The following is a 20,305-nucleotide window of genomic DNA, read 5'->3' on the forward strand; positions in this document are numbered from 1 at the left end:
TACCTATGTTGCTCCTATTTTCCTCATAAGGACCCTTTGAGGTGGGTATTACATTAGTTTTACAAATGAAAAACAGCATCTCAGAGAAGTTCACTTGTCCAGGAATTGAAGTTAACTCTGTTCGACAAAAGCAATGTGTTCTTTTGGCAGAACTGACTTCCTTCATTTCTACATGGTTGAATCCACTGTATTGGATAATACTGCCTTTAGGAACAAATATCTCAGGGTTCCATTAAAAATTCAGTTAGCTTAAAACTGCTTCCTGGGAGCCAATGACACCTAGGATGGCATCCATCGTGATGGTCTCAGAATTTGGGGTGAGAATGGGAAAAAGAAAAGATAATTTATATATGAAATCTAATTTTGGGTGCCTTAGATAACCCTTTCAATCTATTTCTTGGACTCTCTGGAGACAGCTCTTTGTACAAAGAAGCTCTCATCTGCTTTGCCATAGAGAAGAAATAAGCACTCCATCACCAAGTGTCCTTTCAAAGGGTGACTTTAGTCTTTGGTCTAAATGAGTTGTGCCTGTCACTTTTAAAGTGATTCATTCCAGTAAAGGACAGAGAATTTATTATTTTTCAAAACAGATCACTGTGGTGTTGACCTAAAAAGGCCCGAGTGAAGCCTGCAGTGTAGGTCTGACCATGCTGGGCTTGGGTTCATTCCTCCACCACATCAGTACATATGCATCTTTTCACATTAGGTGCTGCAACTCATATTTCTAATTATATTTATTCAATATTGAAAAGTAAATATTTTGGAAATTAGCCATTTGCTACTGCAAATACATTAGAAATATTTAAAATAGAATTCCTGGGGCTGGCCCAGTGGCCAAGTGGTTAAGTTCTTGTGCTCCACTTCGGCAGCCCAGGGTTTCACTGCTTCGGATCCTGGGCACAGACATGGCACCACTCATCAGGCCATGCTGAGGCAGGGTCCCACAGAGAACAACCAGAGGCACTCACAACTAGAATCTACACCTATGTACTGGGGGGCTTTGAGGAGAAGAATTAAAAAAAAAAAAAGATTGGCAACAGTTGCTAGCTCAGACGCTAGTCTTTAAAATGGAATTCCTTTCTCCCTAGCTAGAGAAGTAACTTTAAACATGTAATTAAGATCAGACTTTCTTTTAAAAAAAGTTGGCCATCAGTTAAGTACATAGTTGATTTTGTTCCAATTTTAGTACACGTGTTGCCGAAGTGAGCACAATCATTGATTTTGGGATAATAGATCCATGTGTATCTTTCTCCTTGCCCCATTCTCCTTATAAGAATATTGAGATATTATACATGCAATTATTAATTTCAAGTATCTTGTTAGAACATCACATGGGTTTATCACTGTGTTAGATGCTGTCGGAGATATCACAGAAACAAAAGAAATCACCCCTTCCTAAACGCAGGAGACTAACAGTGGGCGCCTCAGTCTAAGGAGGGCACGTGACAAGGACCGGGAGAGAGCTGACTCCTTTTCCGCCCACCTCTCCCCTCAGAGGAGAAAGTGCACGGGGGAGGGGGCGGAGGCGGCATCTGATGAACATCGCCTGATGGAGCGCCTGCACTGAGCTCCAAGGCGCTAACCAAGTCGAGGCAGCAGAAGCTGTGAGGAAACCGACTTCCCTGTGCCTCCTTTTACAGCCTATGAAATGAGAGTAAAGGCTGTCTTCTGTGCAGTCATCTAGAGATCTTTTTACGATCCGAGAATAAAAAGGGCTATAGAAATGCAAAGCTTTATTTATTACTAATACTGAGCAGGGACTAATTCCCATGCGGACTCTTTCGGGCCCTAACAACTTGGCAAGAGCTCTAAGGCTCCTTCCAAGATGAAGCTCCTCATCTCTGTGAACATAAAAATCAATCTGCTACACAGCTTGAAGAATCCTTATCACCAGGGTCCTGAACAATCCACAACCTATCCTTAGAGCCTAAGAAAAGGCTGTAAAGTCTTCTGTGACCTTCCTCTCAGCACGTTTGGCTAAAAATGACAAACTGTTCATTTGGAAGCAGAGGCAGGCATATTCTGCTGGTTGGGTCCAAAGGAAACAACATGAACCGGGATAAATGAAGTGTTACTGGAAATCTGGGCCATTTGTGGACTCCTGGAACAACTATCCTCTAGAAACTAGCTATAAATACCTTTAGAAATAATTTCCCTTCAAAGGCCTGGGGAAAACAAGCCAATTGTAAAGGTTTAGTTTGATAAAAGCAAAGTCCCAAGTCCACCAGGTTAGTCTGTGGGGTGACACTGCCCCCTGGTGGTGGGCCTGCACTGTGGCACAGGGAGCTCAGCAACAGGGAAATTTGCACTCTGCGTTCAAACAAAGACTGAAGCTTTTAACAGACAAGAAACCAAGTTCCCACAACAGCCCTTCCTACAGAGAGGCTAAGTCTTCTAGAAATGACCCCATACATGTAAGACAAAAGTAGTTTAAGTTTGGCATTTACTGTGTGATATGAGCAAAGGACTTTTTCTACCCACTCAATTCTTAGCACCTGGTGTAGGGAAGGATGTGATGAAAAATACAGCTTGACTGAAAAAAGTCGGAAACATTTACTTCATATTACACATACTTTTTAAAAAGGCAGAAACATTTAGGGTGACACCACTTGACAGGAAAGAACCTTGCGCTGGAGGACCTTGAAAATCAGTCTCAACATGTTTTGCTTTCACAGAGTCTTTTTCATGGCTGCTTGTGTCATGCTGAAGAGATAAGCTTCATAGATGATATTTAAGAAGTTGTCGTCATTCTGGAAAACAAAATCAAAAGACCCAAGGGAATACGATTTGGTTGGCAGAAACAAAAGGTTGCCCTGTCTCGGAGCTGAACTAGCATTTTGATCCTAAGAGGCCCCTCTCTACCTGTCCGCTCTAACAGCTGGCGGTTTTTATTTGCATCTGTGAACGCTAAGTGGGGCTGAAGGCAAGGCAGGTTTCCGGTGGTATGTGAAGTAGCAGGTGCTCATCACCTACAGCACAGATGGGCAGCCCGGCCATGTGGAGGATGGATGAGGTCTAGTCTGAGGAGCCTGGTAGGCTGCGCGAAAGGACGCAGGGGCCCAACAGCAGGCTGGACCGGGAGGAAACGGTCCAGGTGAGCAGCTCCTGGAGGTTAGTTAGGAGACTGCTGTGGTTCTCAAATCTCCTCCAAGTCTCTTACGGTGTGCATACTTATTTGGGGCATTAGTTAAGGCTTTATTTGCAATATGCTTCACTGGTGCCTCATCAAAGCCAGTATAGTTCTCCCATTAGTCATGGAAAGTTTTTGGTCTTGGAAATGGGTAGCAGTTAGACCGGTGTCTCTGGGCTCTTTTGCCTGGCTAAGGGCTGAGGGAGAATCTTGGGTTTCATCAGTGGTTTTCTTTGTTTTTAATTCTAGAGACTTCTCCCTCCCACGCGAATCCTTTAAAGCTTTAGCAATTCACCCACATTTACACTCCCTCTTCATTCCTTCTTGGCACCCCACACACAGAGTTAGCATTATTCTCACGGAATGAAAGGAACGCTGTTATCCCTGTACTTCCTACCAAGTAGCCACAAAGTCCCTACGAATAAGACTGTGTCTTCCCGACAGGCGAAGACTAAAAGCAGGCTGCCCGCAGGACTGCTACCAGCTCCACAGAAGATGCTGTCCAAAACACGGGCGAAGCGAAACGTCCAGCAGAGCGCGGAGGAAACGGAGTGGGAATTATACAAATACCATTCCTAACCGGCAATGTACAGGGACTTCTCCAGACTTTCAGAGTCTTGGCACCTGCACAGAGATCTTTGGAACAATGTGGTTTAAATGGAATGAGCCAGAAAAAAATGAAAGTTTAAAATTCCAGTTTGGGTTTTTTCTTGATTGCTCACAGAAAGGAAGTTTACAGCTGTCCTATGTGAGTCCTCATGAAATTATCCTGAGTGACTTAGAGAGGTGAGCAATACTTCTACCCTGACGTTCTGGTTGGGACGGCCCAAGCGCCTGCTGAGGTCTTCAGCAGACTGTGCTGCTGCTTCCACTCAGACGCTGATTTCCAGCCTCCAGTCCTTTGCTTCTCTCTAAAATACACTACTCTTAGGAAATGTTTTCACTAATAGAGACCACTGTCTTTTCCAGTAGCATGGGACAGCTGCAGAAGCACCAGCCTGCTCTCTAACAGCCATCTGAAGCGTAAGCAAAGGACCACAAACATTTCCTTAAAGACTCTCTATCAGACTGAGGCGTCTGAAGGCAGTCTAGATACAAGCATTCTGCTTTCAAGGCCTGTCGTTTATTTTTTGGGTGTGCTCTGCAGGTGAACTGCTGTAAGAGCTCCCAAGGCGATCTTCACAACATCCTTGCTCCTACTGCGGCCCCCAGGCCAGTGCGGTGGGAAGGAGCGCCTGAAACCAGATGGAGCTGAGTCCTGCTCCACTAGTTACTAGTGCTGTGACGTTGGGCCAGTCAGTTAGCGTCAGTTTCCTTGTCTCTAACAGAGGAAAAATAATAGAGTCGTTGTGTAAGGACTAAGTGCAGTCATGCGTGTAAAGCACTTAAAGACGAGCCTGGCACAGAGCTCCAGGTACGTATTAGTGGTTACTGTCATTATTATTCAGAGAGGCCAGGGAGACACATGGCTGACAAGAAGTGCCCTCCTTCCAGCCTGTCTTACTAGCAGGTTTCAGAATTATTTGTAAAATATGCCCTCGGAAGCCAGAGCTGTTACTTGCTTCCTGACCCGTTTCTTCCTCCTCCTTGTTCAACAGTCTGAACAGGCAGCTTGAACTTTCCACTAAGTGCTGCCGCTTGCTCAAGATGGCTCTTGCATCTATTTCCCACTGGGGAGCTCTTGGTGTGGGCACCCTGCAGCACCTAGAACCCTCTCGGTGGGTGTTTAATTATATGGTAAGTGCTTCCTTCTTCTCTGACAGGCCGCTGCTCGGAGGACTTAGTCAACCCTCCAAATTACAAACTTCTTGAGGAAGTGAGCCTCCCAAAGCCACAGGTAGTATTCTGAATTTCAGCCAGCTAACTGAGCACAGAAGCCATCGGGGTTTAGGAACAGTATTCTGGGGGCGTACTAAGTAGGATAACTGAGTCTTTATATCACAGTGGCAACCAATAGGTCAGCAGGATCGGTAAGGGTAAGAAGAGAGACGACGCGGCTCTCCCACCTGAACGAGGTACAGCAGTGCTTCCTGAAGTTGGAGCTTGGTGAGCGGGCTGCTGGTGATCACAGAGGGCTCTGGGCTCTGCAGAGGCAGGAGGCTGGTGGAGGCAGCAGCTGGTTCTTGTTTTCCCAGGGGCAAAAGCCCACTCTCCCTCTCCTTTGTTGGGACATAGGTGGGTTGTGTGAACACCATGGGGGACATGAGCAGAGAAGGAGCCACCGTAGCAGGGATGCGTTGAGGTGAGATGACCTGCGCACAGCAAATACAGACACAGAGGGCAGGAGTAAGTAGCAACTCAATGAAACGAACAGTATAAAGAGTCCCTTTGCTTGCAAGAGTGCATATAAACGAGTTTAAATACTAACTGCTCACAGCTCCACTGGGTGGGAAAAGCTTACAGGAGAACAGACTCCCGTTCACTTCTCTCTCTTTTCCTCCGTCGTTACTAAGCAGCTCCCGTACAGCCTGCGGTGGTGATTATTGCTGTCATCACATACAAAGCTTGGCCTCTGAGTAATACTTTACTTTCCTGGTTTACTATCATCACCTGGCACACACACTCAGGACTGCTGGCCTCTTCCTCAGGGCTAGTTGTCCACTACTCTGACCTAAAGGCCCAACAACCCACGTGAGCTGTTGTGCTAGTCGGGGGCACCCCCCCCGCCCCACTCCTGACTTCACGTGGAGGAAGCGCTGTGAGAGCAACACTCGGGCTCACTCTGCCTCCCACTCACCCCTCACCAGGGGCAGGTGTGACTATCGGGTCCTTTCCTGATAGGCTCTGCCTGCTTGCAGAGAGCACACACTGTCTCCTTCTCCATGCTGCAGTTTTGGGGGCACACCCCTGGGGTTGGTATTGCCCAGTACCACCAGTGACTTGTATTTCTGGGCAAGTGTGTCTACCTCAGTTGGCAAACAGACTTAAAATCAAGTTTTCCAATAGCTTTTCCAGTTATGCCAGTGACATCTGACTGGTTCCTACAGCTCTCTCTCATTTGTTTCTAACTTGGTGAGAAAAAAGAACGTTATTCATCAGCCTCCTAATGCCCCCACAGAACCCACGAGAAGAGGGGCATAAAGACCAGCAATCTAGAAGCTGCTGTAATTTTGCAATCACTCCCTCAGTATCTTTTTGGGCAGAAACTATCCTAGAGGAAGGTAGGTTGTTTGTTTCTTTTAACTGTCCCTATTTGCTATTTTGAGGGCAGATGCTCCCTGAAGGAGGATTCCCAGCACCGTTAAGAGCACAGTGTGGGCTGACAAAATGTGCACCTTCTTACTCGGCTCTCCACGCTTGCGAGCACCAAAAAGAAAAGAGAATTGTGCATGCAGAAGTTTATGTCAAACTATTAACCCAATTTTCCTAGTGTCCAATCTAAATCATCAAAGAGAAAAAAAGCAGATACAAAAAAAGGGGACATACTACATTGAAATATTACATTGAAATAACAATGCGGGTGAGTGACAAGCATTGTTTCTACAGCAGTGGTACTTAATTTGAGAGTTTAATGAATAGCAAACAAGAACACTTTGCCTCAGGGTCTCACATACACAAAGGCTTATACTACATGCCTATGATCTTTGTTTTCAAAAAAGTGAAAGATATTTGAGGAACCCTTATGAGCTACTTGCCAAAAAATGACAAAGGGACCAATGATGATATATGTGATAAGTTGGGACAGGGTCCTAATTTTCAAATGAAATTCATTTTCAATGAATTTGTACCAATCCAGATGGAAAAATGCCAGTCAGGTCTGCAGGTGTTCCTACAGGCGATGGGAGAGCGTGTGGTGCTCTCACTGCTGCACGCTCCTGATGAATAGAGGACCATCTTCCTCGAAGGACAGAATATTTCTAAAAATGACAATATTTTCCTCTCTCTGGCTACTTGTTTAAATGGCATACTTATCCCTCTCTTGATCTTTATTAAGCTAGACTGGCAATGTCAACAAGAATAGGCTGCCCCTTTAAGGAGTTATGATAAGTTTTTTCTGTTGACTTCAGGCACCCACACAATGTGGGCTCTGTAAAGGTGGGGAGTCTCTCTCTTCAGCACTAGTCACCCTCATGTAGCACAATGCCTGGCACGCAGTAAGTGCTCAGAAACAGTCACTGAATACATGAATGCGCGATAATTTACCGTGGACTGAAATAACAAGAGAGGTCAGATGTCTGGTGTCCCAGAGTGGTTTCAGAGAGACCATAAGTTTCCGCAGTCAAAGATAAGGGTTTCTCATGTTCACGTCCATGTCTTCAGACCTTCTAACACTGTGAAGATTAGATCTACAAATAAAGTATCTCTAAAAGGAGGGAAGCTCCCAGACGGCTAAGCAAGGAGTCTCTCCCAGGCAGAAAGTTAAGGTGACAGTGAGATGCACAGACATGGCTTCTGGCACCCCGTTCTAAACAGAAATGCCCCTAGAGCACAGAAGCTGATTCTCAATCTCATGCACGATAACCAGACCCTCCCCTCGCCCACCCCTGGGAGGTATTTACCTGAAAGAGAGGAGCCTGCCTCTCTGTGTTGGATGTCTTGTCGGTCCAGGACGCCAAGGGCTTCCCTGCTCCAGAGCTCTGAGTGACCACAGGGAACTTCGCTGCCAAGGCTGGTCGGGGAGCCGCGTGCAGGTGCTGCTCCTGCTGCACAATCTGAAGCTTTCTCAGTAACTCTTGAGGGGAGATCACTCCAGAGCTGCTAGGCTGATTGTCAGGGATGGGGAGCGTTTGCGCTGGGAGTGTGGACCGTTCTTTTCCATGAGCCTGGTGTCCTAGCGTCTGAGGTGGAAGGGAGCCATTGAAATACACCAGCTGTGGCTGAGCCAGCCCCTGTGGTGGAGCTGCAGGGGTGGCAGCAGTGACAGTTCTGCTGGAGTTCGGGGCAGCTGAGCTAGCAGGTACTGGTGTCCTAGCACTGTACTTGTTCACTGCCCCTGGGGCACTCTGAAGCTTCTCTAACAGGTTCTGAGTTCTGGAAGCACTCTGTAGAGAATGAGAAGTGCCAATGCTATGGGGGGACCCCGGCTGGACAGAGCCAGTAAAAACTTCCCCAACAGAAGAGGTACTGCCATTTTTGTGGGGCCGGTTTTCAGGCAGCTCTGACAATGGATGGAGGTCGACACTCCTGACCATGAGTTTCTGAATGGCCGGACACAGCTGCTTCTCGATGGGAGGCGAGTGTCTTCTGGGTTCCTCATAGGACAGGGAGCGTACAACTCCCTGCCGAATTGGAAACTTCTCTTGCTGTGGCTGCTGCTGCTGGTGGAGGGACTGTGGGAGCCCCACAGCTTCCTGACATGTAGCTTTGTCTTGCTTTCCAAAGAGAGCTGTCAAGGACAAGTGTTGGGGTTCAGAGTCTAAGGTCTGGAAAAAATAAAAATACCTGAAAATGGGTCTACATACAACTTGGTTATATAGAAGGCTATAAAACATAACGTACCTAACCAAGAATTTCTTCTACTTACAAAGATCAATTAGAGAGGATGAAACACTTAATTATGATGAACTTTACAAAAATGAGACCTCCTTTTTAATGTCAAAAATCTTCACAGCATTCCCCACTACTGCTCCCAAGACAGCTGTTATATTTTGGTGTCTGCTGATTGACAAAATAGGCATATGATCCTTGATGGACCTGCGGTTCACAGATTGGAGGCCACTATGTCCAAACTGTATACACTAAAAGGTAAATAACCTCTTCAACAGGAAGTCTATCTCATCCTGCAAAGTACAAGGAGACACGGAGAATACACAGGAATGTGAGAAGTTCAGAATACCCAGTAGCCTTTCGAAGACTTACAGAAATTTAGGGCTGGAAAGAAATGTAAGTCATTTAGTCTAACTTGAACCTTTCAACTATATACCAGTAGCTTTAAAAAAATTGCCAAATACATGAACTCCACCTTGGCCGGGCCAGTTACAAAAGCTCTTTCCTTTCTGCTCTACAGCACCTCTTCCTCTTTCTGAGGCTTTCTCTATTGTCGGGCTAAGAAAACATGGAGCTTCATTCTAAAGCCTAAAGCTGGCTTCTGTATGAAAATAAAAAATTCCCATGGAAAGCAAACAATAAAAGCTAAAAGATAATTAGAAAAGACTTATTTTTTTAAAAATTCAATACAAGACTTTCATTAGTCAGTCTTTATGTCTTTTGGCTCCATGTTCATTTTCAAAATTGATTTAAACTAATTCCTTAAAAAAAAAACCTTTAATGAGAAATAACCATAAAAAATGGAAACAGACCCATTATGTTTACAATCAATAATGGCACTCACAGATTAGCTATTTTGTTAATGCTGTACTACTCTGAAAAATACATACTCATACAAAAACTGCTATTATATTTATATTTTAGATGCAAGCACAATGACAAATCGTTGGGTCTAAAGGGGAATTTTATACCACTCCTTAGAATAGGAATCCCCTTCTCTGTACAGAGTGCCTAGCATTGTACCTGGTACAAAGGAGGTGCTCAGAAATGTTACACTGAATTTTGTTGCCTTGGTTGTCATTCTCTCAGTGGCCTTGGGAAACCAACTATCTACCTCAGAAGAATATGGGCCTGATGGGTGATATTCCTGTCAGCTCTATGTTATTAGTTTGTCATTTTTTTAAAAATACACTATCCTCAAAGGATTCAAGTCCAGAAGAGATTAGCACAGAGTATGGTAAATGCCAAAAGAAAAAATTTTAACCCCTTTCTAGGAAAAGTAAATTATTTATAATGAAAAAATCTAATTTGACATCTCTTTCTTGGATTTACCTTAAGGTATCCTTGAAGAATACCAGGCCCTCCCTTGACTATGCTCTGGGTAGAAATTCTTTAAGAGTCCTATAGAGACACCACAAAGGAAAAGCAGAGGACGTCGTTACCTGGCTGGGCCGAGGGATGCGCTGTTGCTGGTTTTCACTGGGCTTCACTGGAATTGGTTTGATGAGATTGGGGTTGTCATAGATGGCAGATGAACTGGTTATCTTTTTTGGCTCAGAGCAGGTTTTGCACTGGAATGGAAAAAAGAACTCAATTCTGGTGTAAAAGGAGGTTTAATCTTCTTAAAAGAACATACCTTCTCGCTCTTTATTTTATCTAATTAGTAGCTATTTTTTTGATGGATTTTCATGTACCAAGAAAAATCCCTTAATTTCCTCGGATATGAGCTATACTTGAGTATAAATCGAATTCAAATTTAATTTTTCTTAGTTGCACAATTCAGTGCCTTAAAATATTACCAACAACATCAGCCTTTGACTGACAGGCTCTTAGATACTTGGATACTTGGAAGGCTAGAGATACGTGCAAGAAGGACTAGTTTAAAAATACAGAGTCTAATGCTTTTCAGTAACAAACAATGACAGAAACTACTCCTGAAATAACACGTCTAGACTGCAGCAGGGTTTTATTTCCTGATTAGCAGTTGACTTAAAACTAGAGAGATGTATCCTCAAAGCAAGGAAACCTTTTTGGTCTACAAACCAAAAAGTGAAGCTGATTCAAACCACTGATTTAAAAATTACTAACATCATCTTTACTTAATAAATGACTTCTTGCATAAACAGAATAATTCAAATCTGAGTGTTCTGAGCCACTCACTACAAATTAGAATTTCACAGAGAAAGAGACAAGAGACAAGCCTCATCATTTCAAATACTGAATCATTATCATACATTAATCTAATCAACCATGCAATTGCTAACACAGTAGCATTCATAACAAAAAGAGCACAGCAATGATATCAGTGTCTACCTTGTTAACACTGAATAAAACTGAATAGAAAAATGCCACCTTCTGTATTATAGACTCTCTACAGCACCGTTAGTTTCAGCTGTACAGTCAAGGCCTTGGGCCAGAAAATATTTCACACTGTCTCTCACACGGAATGAGCCATAAACACAATCTGGTCCCTCAGGAACCCAAGGTTCACAACGTTTTTTACAGTGATTGGGATGTATTTTCTAATTCAAGGACATAAGGACATGGGGTCTCCTACCACTCGTATTCATGTACGTTTATAAAGTTAAAGCACAAAAGACTAATTATCTTCTGAAAGAAAACACACTATAAGTATTAAAAGTAGACTTCTCTGGGTTACAGGATTATGGGTAATTTTTATTTTCTTTTTTATACTTTTTTGAATTTTCTCATTGAACATCAAAAGACAATAATTTCTTCAATTTCATAAATAAGTCACAGCTTTATCTAGAAAAGAACTATGAATTCTTGCCTTAAACCACAAAACACAAAATAATCTTAAAACACAGAATAGTCACTTCTGAATACTGAGAACCTAACCATGCAACCTACAGACCATTTCTGGCCCTGGCTCTTTCTTACTGAGGTTTTGCTATTTTATTGTTCACTTGCCTCTCAATTAGAAGGGAAGAGGTGAAAGGAGATGAAGCTCAAGTTAACAGCATTGCTACTTTACAGCAGATTCACAGAAAATTGTTTCTTGGGGGAGAAAACACAAAATATTGGCCCAAATAAGATTTTCAAATTATTTTATTATCTTCAGGTAAAAAGTTATATCTGGTGTCACTAGGCTTCACTTTTACCAATATCATATACCTTCAGCTCAAAATGTTTCCTCCTCTTACTTTTTGGGATTTTCATAAATTTAAGAATTTTAGAGTTGGAAAGGATCTCAGAAGTCATTTAGTATAATACTTATCCAGAGAAGTGAAATTCTTTTATAATATCTCCAGTATGTAATCAGTCTCTTCTTGAATACTTCCAATAATAGGAAATTCACTTCCTCACAACAAGAATTCTGAGGAAAAATTTTGTTTTCTTTCTCTTTTGTCCTCTTTCCATTTCCTCCCTCTCCTGTACCTAAGAACCATTTTATTCATGATCTCCACATTTTCTGAAATGTCTGAGGGTAGGGGGAAGGGGAGATACACAAACGTAAGGCAAATACAGGAAGGGTTTATACAACGCAATGGAAGTTTACAGTGGGACATACACATCTGGTTGATCCTGAAATCACACGGCGGACAAAGAACGTTTGAAACGGGCATTGAAAGGCTGATCATTTGTTGATGCTAAAGAAGGAAAACAGAGGGCATGGGAAAAGGCATGAAGGCACTTTCAGGAAGAAAAACTGTTCTTGGGTTTAGTAGGAGTTTCAACTATCTGTAGGGGCAGTGGGAGGAAGGCGGTGGGGTCAGAAGAAGATCTGGGGCCATGCTATGGAACGCTGATGAGTCTAAGGGTTCACAGACTAGGCAATGAGAAACCAGGGAGGAGTCAGAGCAGAGAAGTAACGTGATCATGTAGGTACTTCGAAAGGTCACATTACCTCATGTGGCTGTTACGGCAGAAGGAATAATTCCTTATGTTATTTAACTCACAGGTGGAGCAATTAACATCATGCATATAGCATGTACTTGATTTTATAGAAAAACAATCTATACACTGATCAAACATCTGCACTTCATGTCAACACTGTAACAACCAATCTGCGGGGAAATAACGATGACAGAACATTGTTTTGACCTCAACAAGTTAATAGTGTAGTGGGAAAAGTTGACTTAAACATAGTAAATAAGGAAGAATAAAATAAGTTCTAAATAGTAATAGACTGGTGAGTTCAGTGGAGAGAATAATTAATTTGAATGAAGAGATCTGAGAAAACTCCATGTAAAAAGTGGCATTTTAACTAGGCCTGAAAAGATATGTAGATTCTGAACGGCAAAAAAAATGAGAGGAAAAATATTCCAAGTTGTAGGAATAGTATAAAATGATGGCCCAAATTAAGCCTCCAAAACCACGTATGAATGTCTCTGAGTGTGTGTGTGTTCTGTGTTCTTTTACGAGGCAGTCAGTCAGCTGTGGGTACAGGAGGAGACACTGGGGAGGCTCAGGAAATACAGTTCACTATATTCACAGGTCCTGGAGACAGGGGCACAGCACCCTACACAGGGCCACCTGGCAAAGCCTTACGGTGGTCAGGAGGCAGAAAGCAGGAGCGAAGGGAAAATTGAGGTTAGAGTCTTTACTGGGTTTCTGCACTTTAGGATTGGCTAGTTTGAATAATTCCAGTGGGCTCTAAACTGTAGGAGTGGTCCCTAGTTGCCTGACCTGGCCCTGAGAGGGTTAAGACAGAGGAAGCTGGCCTCCTGGGGTGCATGGGACAGACAGGGGAGGGAAGGCCTGAGCTGGTTAGTTTGCATCAAAGGCATGCTCCTGGCTGAGCCCTGTGCTGTCTCTAAGAGCTGGTAAGCCAAGGGAGGGGCAGTCTCTCCCTAACCAGAAGATTTTAAGATGTCAAAATACCATAAAATATAAACAACACAACATGTGTGTGTGTGCTGAGAGGAGGCAGGGAGAAGAAAGGGAATAATTTTTGTTCAATATTTACATTTATTATTTATTAGTCACTGTTATGCTGTCTTCACAAAACCCAAGTCCTAGATTTAAGATTAATCTTTAGTGTGCCTAACATAGTACACTTAGTAAAGTATAATTGACTAGTTGCCAAGTCATTAGGATATCTTTTAATAACTGTTGAAGAAGTAAACAAAATTAAAAAACTCATACAGTCATGTATCACTCAACGATGGGGACATGTTCTGAGAAATGCTTGTTAGGTGATTACATCATTGTGCAAACATCATAGTGTGTACTGAAGGGAAACAAAATTTGCCACCCCAGAATGTGTCTCTCTCACATGAGGATTATTTTAGGCTGATTATCTTTACAAAACAAAAGACTCCGAAAGTTTTTTTGTTACCTCCCCCTTAACTGCCTAAAAGAATTCAGATTAAAAAAAACTGTTTTGGGTCCGGCCTGGTGGCGCAGCGGTTAAGTGTGCATGTGCCCCTTCTCAGCGGCCTGGGGTTCGCTGGTTCGGATCCCGGTGCGGACATGGCACCGCTTGGCAAAAGCGATGCTGTAGTAGATATCCCACGTATAAAGTGGAGGAAGATGGGCATGGATGTTAGCTCAGGGCCAGTCTTCCTCAGCAAAAAGAGGAGGATTGGAAGTAGTTAGCTCAGGACTAATCTTTCTCAAAAAAAAAAAAAAAAATCTGTTTCAGGAAGCGAGCTATCACCTTGGCATCACATGAACTAGGTGGTAGGGAGAGAGGAACCTAGAAAAGCTTGTTTGTTGGGCTCCCTTCTGTGTTCTTCTGTTTCTGTGTGGCCAAACACTTGTTTTCCAAACATTTGCTCCTTTTCACCTACCTATGAATTGCTTTCCTTCCCTTTGAAGTCCCTGACTCTCCCCATCCCCAACATCCTCTCTTGTCTTTAGCTGAGGGTGGTATTTAAGGAGAGAACTTCAGTCATTTTGGTGAGTTACTTGGTTTTCCTGGGTTTCTCCCAGGTATACATGCTATTAAATTTTTGTTTGTTTTTCTCCTATCTGTCTCATGTCAATTTAATTCTTGGACCAGCCAGAAGAACCTAGAAGGACAGAGGAAAATGTCTTCCTCTCGTACAGTACTTACACAAACCTAGATGGTATAGCCTACCACGCACCTAGGGTATATGGTACTAATCTTACGGGACCACTGTCATAACCTGTGGTCCATCGTTGACCAAAATGTTGTTATACAGCATGTGACTATACAAAAACGGTTGTTAATGACAGAAACTGGGATTAAAGCATCTCTGTCCAGGCTCCATGACAGGATAATGAAACTGTGGTTTATTCATCTTCATATTCATATTCATATGCACTGATTCATTTGACAACCATTTATTTAGCACTTATGTGCCAGGAACTTTGAAGAAGACGAGGGATATAAAGATGAATAAGGGATGTTCTTTGTACTCAAGGAGCTCACAGTCAATCAAGGATGAATCAACAACAAATTTAAAGGCATACTGAAGAAACTTGGTCAATTGTCCTCTAGTACGTCTCACTTTGTTCAAGATTTTTCTGATTGCTTCCTTGTGGGGTCATTTAATTTGTTTTTCTACCTGCCCTTCTAACCTTCTCCCTTTCATTTTCTGTAAACTAGAAAGTTAGCACTTAAGACTGAGATCAGGATCAACTCTTCTGGCAAGAATTATTTCAACGTGGTGCTATATATTTCACACTATATCGCATTAGGAGGCACACAATGTCTGGTTGTTCAACTTTTAATGATGCTGATCAGTGGGTTCAGGTGGTGGCAGCCTGATCCTTCCTTGGTCAAGTTTCCATCAACCTATCTTCATAAGATAAACATTACTGATGATCATTGCCTGACTCAGTTATTTCACCAGGGTCTTTTTAAGTTCTATCTACATTTAACAGCTAGAATTCTTTGGTAGAGAAGAACTTTCCCTCATCAACCAGGATTATCTGGTTATTCTGAAATATGGTCCATACTGGCCAGGCAAGATAAACCCTTAATTCTTAATACCAATTTTCAGAGGAAGGAGTTGGTGTCCTACTACCTCCAAGGATAGCTACTAATTATTTTTTATTTTGTTTCTTATTTTCAATCTGCTTGCTCTCTCTCATCACTACAAACTCATAGGTTTTATATATTCAACATGTTTCAATCCACTGAAGTCATTCTTATTGATGTTAGAATTTGACGCTTTGGTCAGTGGTTCCTTCAAGCTGACTATTGTACCCCTTTCACATGACCCTATTTGTTTGACTTTCCTGTCCCAGACCTGTAGTCAGGAATTTCCTTAAAGAGCCCTGATACCTTCTAGGAGAGAAGAATGTTTGGAAAGAATAATCTGGTGGTTATTGCTTCTGGGTTGTCACTCATTTCTAAGTCTTTTCAAGAAAAGAGTTAGGAACTACATATTTAAGAAACAAAATATGAACTAATTCTGAGAGTTCCACTTAAAATTTAACATCATACAGTTTGAACTTTACTTTTTTCTCTTACACTGAAGGTTTTGTTCTGACCACATAAATACTTATTATATCCCCTGAGAGTTGAAAAATTACAATGGCAATATTACTACTAATAATAAAACCATGGAAGAAAGTTTATAATTTCTTTGCAGTAATTTTTGTTCTTAAAATATATTACCCTAAAGGTGTTCAGCTCAAATACTGGGTTCTGAAGCCACTCTCATTTCTTTTCAAAGGAATTATGTCATAATATGATATTCAGTTATATACATTCAATTCAGCTAGTTTCTCAATTCGAGGATTTTTCTTTTCTTTTTTCTTAATGTTATTTTTTGCCCACGTTTCTAGAGAGTGTTAATCTTTTACCTCTCAATTTTCATAGAAGCACTTTATAAAGTAGGGAAATTGACCTTCCTGTTATTTAGGTGTAAATATTTCTTCTCAGGTTCTCTTTTTTTTTTTGAGGACGATTAGCCCTGAGCTAACATCTGCTGCCAATCCTCCTCTTTTTGCTGAGGAAGACTGGCCCTGAGCTAACATCCGTGCCCATCTTCCTCTACTTTATACGTGGGATGCCTACCACAGCATGGCTTGCCAAGCCGTGCCATGTCCGCACCTGGGATACGAACCGGCAAACCCTGGGCCGCCCAGAAGCGGAACGTGCGAACTTAACCGCTGCGCCACCAGGCCGGCCACTCTTCTCAGTTTTTATATCTTTTTACTTTGCTTTTTCTTTTTAAACCATGTAAAAAAATTAGTTTTTACTTTTACGTAGTTGAATTAATTGCTTTTGGGTTTTGAAGTATAGTTAGGAAGATTTCTCCTTTTCCAAATTACAAAGAAACCCATAGAAGTTTCTTCTGGTACTTGAATGGTTGTACTTTTACATTTAAATTTCTAATACATTTGGAATTTCTCCTGGTATATGGTATGAGGTACAGGCCCAATTTTGTATTTTTCCAAATTTGGAAAAATCCATTCTACATCATTTATTTAAAAATCCATTCAAATAACTGATTTGAGATTTTCATCTTTATCATATCCTAACTTTCATATACCTTAGGGTCTCACTTTGGACTTTTTCATCTGTCCCATTGGGCTGTGTGGCTATCTGTGCGTCGATACCATCAACACGATCCTGTTTTAAGTATTTAGGCTTTAATGTCTTACTATCACTGGTGGGGCTTGCTCCCCTCTTCTCTCCCACCCAAGACTGCTCTTCTTTCCCAGGGTTTCCCAGCTATTCTTCCCTGTTTACTTCTCCACGTTAACCTTATAATCAACTTGTCTGGATCCAGAAAAGAAGAAAAGAAACCACTTTGTATTTGTTTAGGAATCATCTTAAATTTATAGATTAATTTAAGAAGAAGTGAGAGCTTTCAGTTTTATCTTCTAATCCAAGATTAGGACAGATACTTCCATTTGTTCAAGCCTATTTTTACACCTTTCAGGAGTGTTTAAAAGTTTTCTTCCTATAAGTTTTGCTCATTTCTTATTAACTTTATTCCAAAGAATTTTATAATAATTTGTTGCTACTGTAAATGGGATCTTCTAGTAAATCTTCTGATTGGATACCATTTGTACGTATGAAGGCTCCTGATTTCTCAGGCTATGTTTTAATCCACTTAAAAGCAAACAGTTTTCTTTAGCCCACTAAAAGCAAATAATGATTTTATTTTTCATACAATTTTGTTTGGTAGAATTAATAGCACTAAGTCTTTCCCAAAGAGTATGTTCCCACTGTGGAATTTAAGTGTGGATCATAAAGGAGGACAAAAACTCACCTTTGTGTATTCATCTTTGGCCTTGGTGAGCATTCGTAAGATATCGACTTCCTTGCCCTCTCCTGAATTGAGGATCATTGGGGAGACTCCTGCTCCAGCTCCCTGATGGGCTTTCAACTGTTCATATTGAGTTAGGCTAGAAAAATAGAGGGGGAAATCCACAAAGAAAAACCAATTCAACAGAAATGGTTTGTAAAACCATCCAATTCTCACCAGTTGTTTTTATCCTGTTATAATCATATTAGAAATAAGATTGCTTAGGAATTGAAAGAAGAAAAATGAGAGGGGAGGTCCTGAGTACACTGACTACAGATACGGTCTGGAGAAGGGCTGGGCAAATACCACCTGAAGGCCAAATCTGGCCCACCACCTGTTTTTGTAAAGAAGGTTACAAACACAGCAAGCTCATTTGTTTACGTATCGTTTATTGTTGCTTTCTCACACGAATGGCAGAGTTGAGTAGTTGTGACAGAGTCCACATGGCCTTGCAAAGCCTAAAATATTCACTATCTGGTCTTTTTCAGAAAAAGTCTGCCAACTTATTTAGAACATTTGAAATGACTCATTAATTACTGAAGAAACCCAATTTAGAGTTCTCAAACCCCAAGCAAACTGCATGGCAAATTGAGATTTCCCGCCTCGTTCCACAGTGCCTTGAAGTCAAAGCAAGGTTGACTCCAGAAACTCAAGGCCTGGAGTTCTCTGGCGGTTTAGAAACACAGTGAAGATTCCAGTCTAGAAGAGGGGGCATTAAAAACAGAGCAATAAAGAGTGTCATCTGCTTTCCTGCAAACAGGACTGAAGGGAGACCAGCTGCTCCTATACGCTGTGAGATGACACTGAGAAAAAGATTCTTCCTTTTGTGTGCTTTAACTTCAAGCTCAGATTCTTTCATAAATGCCACGAAGTTTATGGCAGAAGAGATCTGAGAATTCATTGAGAGACTGAATTCTAACTGAAGAAGGGCTCAGAGTCCACACAAATCAGGTGCTCACTGCCAGTCAGCAATCATGCCCCGCCCCAGCTGTTAAGAAATCCCTGCAGAACGCTCACGAGTTTAACACGGCCTCTTGGCTGAGCTACAGGGTATTTTTTAACCTATATGAAATCCTGCTATTATTTTCCATCGCACAGTTCACAATAACACAAAGGTTCTAGGAACTGGTTGTTATGGTGGTAAATACCAGTTTGAACACACTTAATCACCACCTGCAACTTGAGCTAGTAGCCTAAAATTAGCTATCACACACTAGATTTTCAGACATCAATCTTTATTTATAAAAAAGTGCTCCCCACATTTCATTTTTGGGGGTCACTTTTTAGTCATTTCCTTGCCCCAGGATTTAAAATAGGAAAAAGCGTTTTTTGCAGATGGAGCTGCTTTGTCAAATCTGTGTGGGCAGCAGCCATACTATGTGCTCAGCTGAGTCCAGTCACTGGCTGAGTACAGCACGGGCAGGAAACTCACCTCATTCTGAGGTTCTAAACCAGCCCCACAAACAGCAGGGAAATACCTGCCTCACAGGGAGCAGCCATGGGGCTCAAGAACTCATCAGAGAGTTGACCAACCGCTGAGGAGACAGCATGCTTATCCGGGCCCTCCTCTCAGGGCAATCAGGGAAGCCAAGAGTGGGAAAGTCACAGGAGTTTGTTTCCCAAAACGCAGAATGGGACAAATCACAAGATATCATGAGATTACAAGAAAGAGAAACTACAAGAAACAGTAACAAAAAAGAGAGAAGAGACTGTCTACTGATCACTAAACTAATATTAACTCAGCTATCTCCAAGGAGATTGAAAAGAAAGACTAAGTACTCACAGCCTTTGAGACACAGGAGGAAATTCTGTGTGCCTACGACCATGGATGGGTACGCAGTTAAAGGAAAGTGTTTAGGGTAGGAAGGAAATGAATGATCTTAGGGAATCTGGAGCAGCCTTTTAGAATGGCTCTGAAGGTTCTTTTTACTGATAGACATACTGATAACTTTTCAAAGAAAAGAAGTGCTAATTTACAAATGAGGAAGATACTAAGGAAAACTGCCCTCTGGAACAACTCTTATTACCGATATTTCATACATGCAGACAGAAAATGAGGTGAACCACTCTACATGATAAATCGTACCTACAATTTGTGAAAATGTAAAAAGTTGTTATTGGTGTCTATTTCTCATTTATAAAGCAAGAGTAATGCTTTCCCAACCTCTGCAAAGGGATTGCCGTAAGAGACACACTCTGTTACAACCGGAGTGCAGTCACACACGCAGGAGTATGAACAGAGGCACCAGGTCCTGAGAAGACTTAGCCTTCAGCACTTACTTTTTCATAAGCTCTGCAATTCTTTGGCATTCCTCCTTATCATAGAACCAAATTCCATAAATGGACACTGCAAAAAACACATCAAATTATGAGAATCTTCAGAACTACAAAATGGAAAGAAATTTCCTTACCATCTTGAAGGAAAATACATACCTGTTGAATAAATGAGGCCAATTACTGAAGGTAAAGCTTGAAAACCCAGCACTGGAATTCTTTCAGCCCAAACAGAACTCTGCAGTGTCTAATGCACACACACACATCCAATAAAGTA

The 20,305-nt window shown here is 41.9% G+C and overlaps 1 protein-coding gene across 4 annotated transcripts in view; it reads right to left on the minus strand.

Annotated features, from left to right (window-relative positions):
* Positions 1-2,534: 2,534 nt before the first annotated feature.
* The window catches only part of DCP1B (decapping mRNA 1B), a 52,132-nt gene continuing 34,361 nt past the window's right edge, over positions 2,535-20,305 (minus strand). For all 4 annotated transcript variants that reach the window (XM_046679002.1, XM_046679026.1, XM_046679010.1 and 1 more), the window contains 6 exons: positions 20,035-20,101; positions 17,719-17,854; positions 10,000-10,128; positions 7,630-8,493; positions 5,137-5,382; positions 2,535-2,750 (listed from right to left, as the gene is read on the minus strand). In XM_046679002.1, coding sequence (XP_046534958.1) covers positions 2,670-2,750; positions 5,137-5,382; positions 7,630-8,493; positions 10,000-10,128; positions 17,719-17,854; positions 20,035-20,101 — 1,523 coding nt within the window. In that variant the 3' untranslated portion in view covers positions 2,535-2,669. The remainder of the gene's footprint in view (positions 2,751-5,136; positions 5,383-7,629; positions 8,494-9,999; positions 10,129-17,718; positions 17,855-20,034; positions 20,102-20,305) is intronic.

This window comes from Equus quagga, chromosome 1 (assembly GCF_021613505.1).
Source record: "Equus quagga isolate Etosha38 chromosome 1, UCLA_HA_Equagga_1.0, whole genome shotgun sequence".
Lineage (NCBI taxonomy): Eukaryota > Metazoa > Chordata > Mammalia > Perissodactyla > Equidae > Equus > Equus quagga.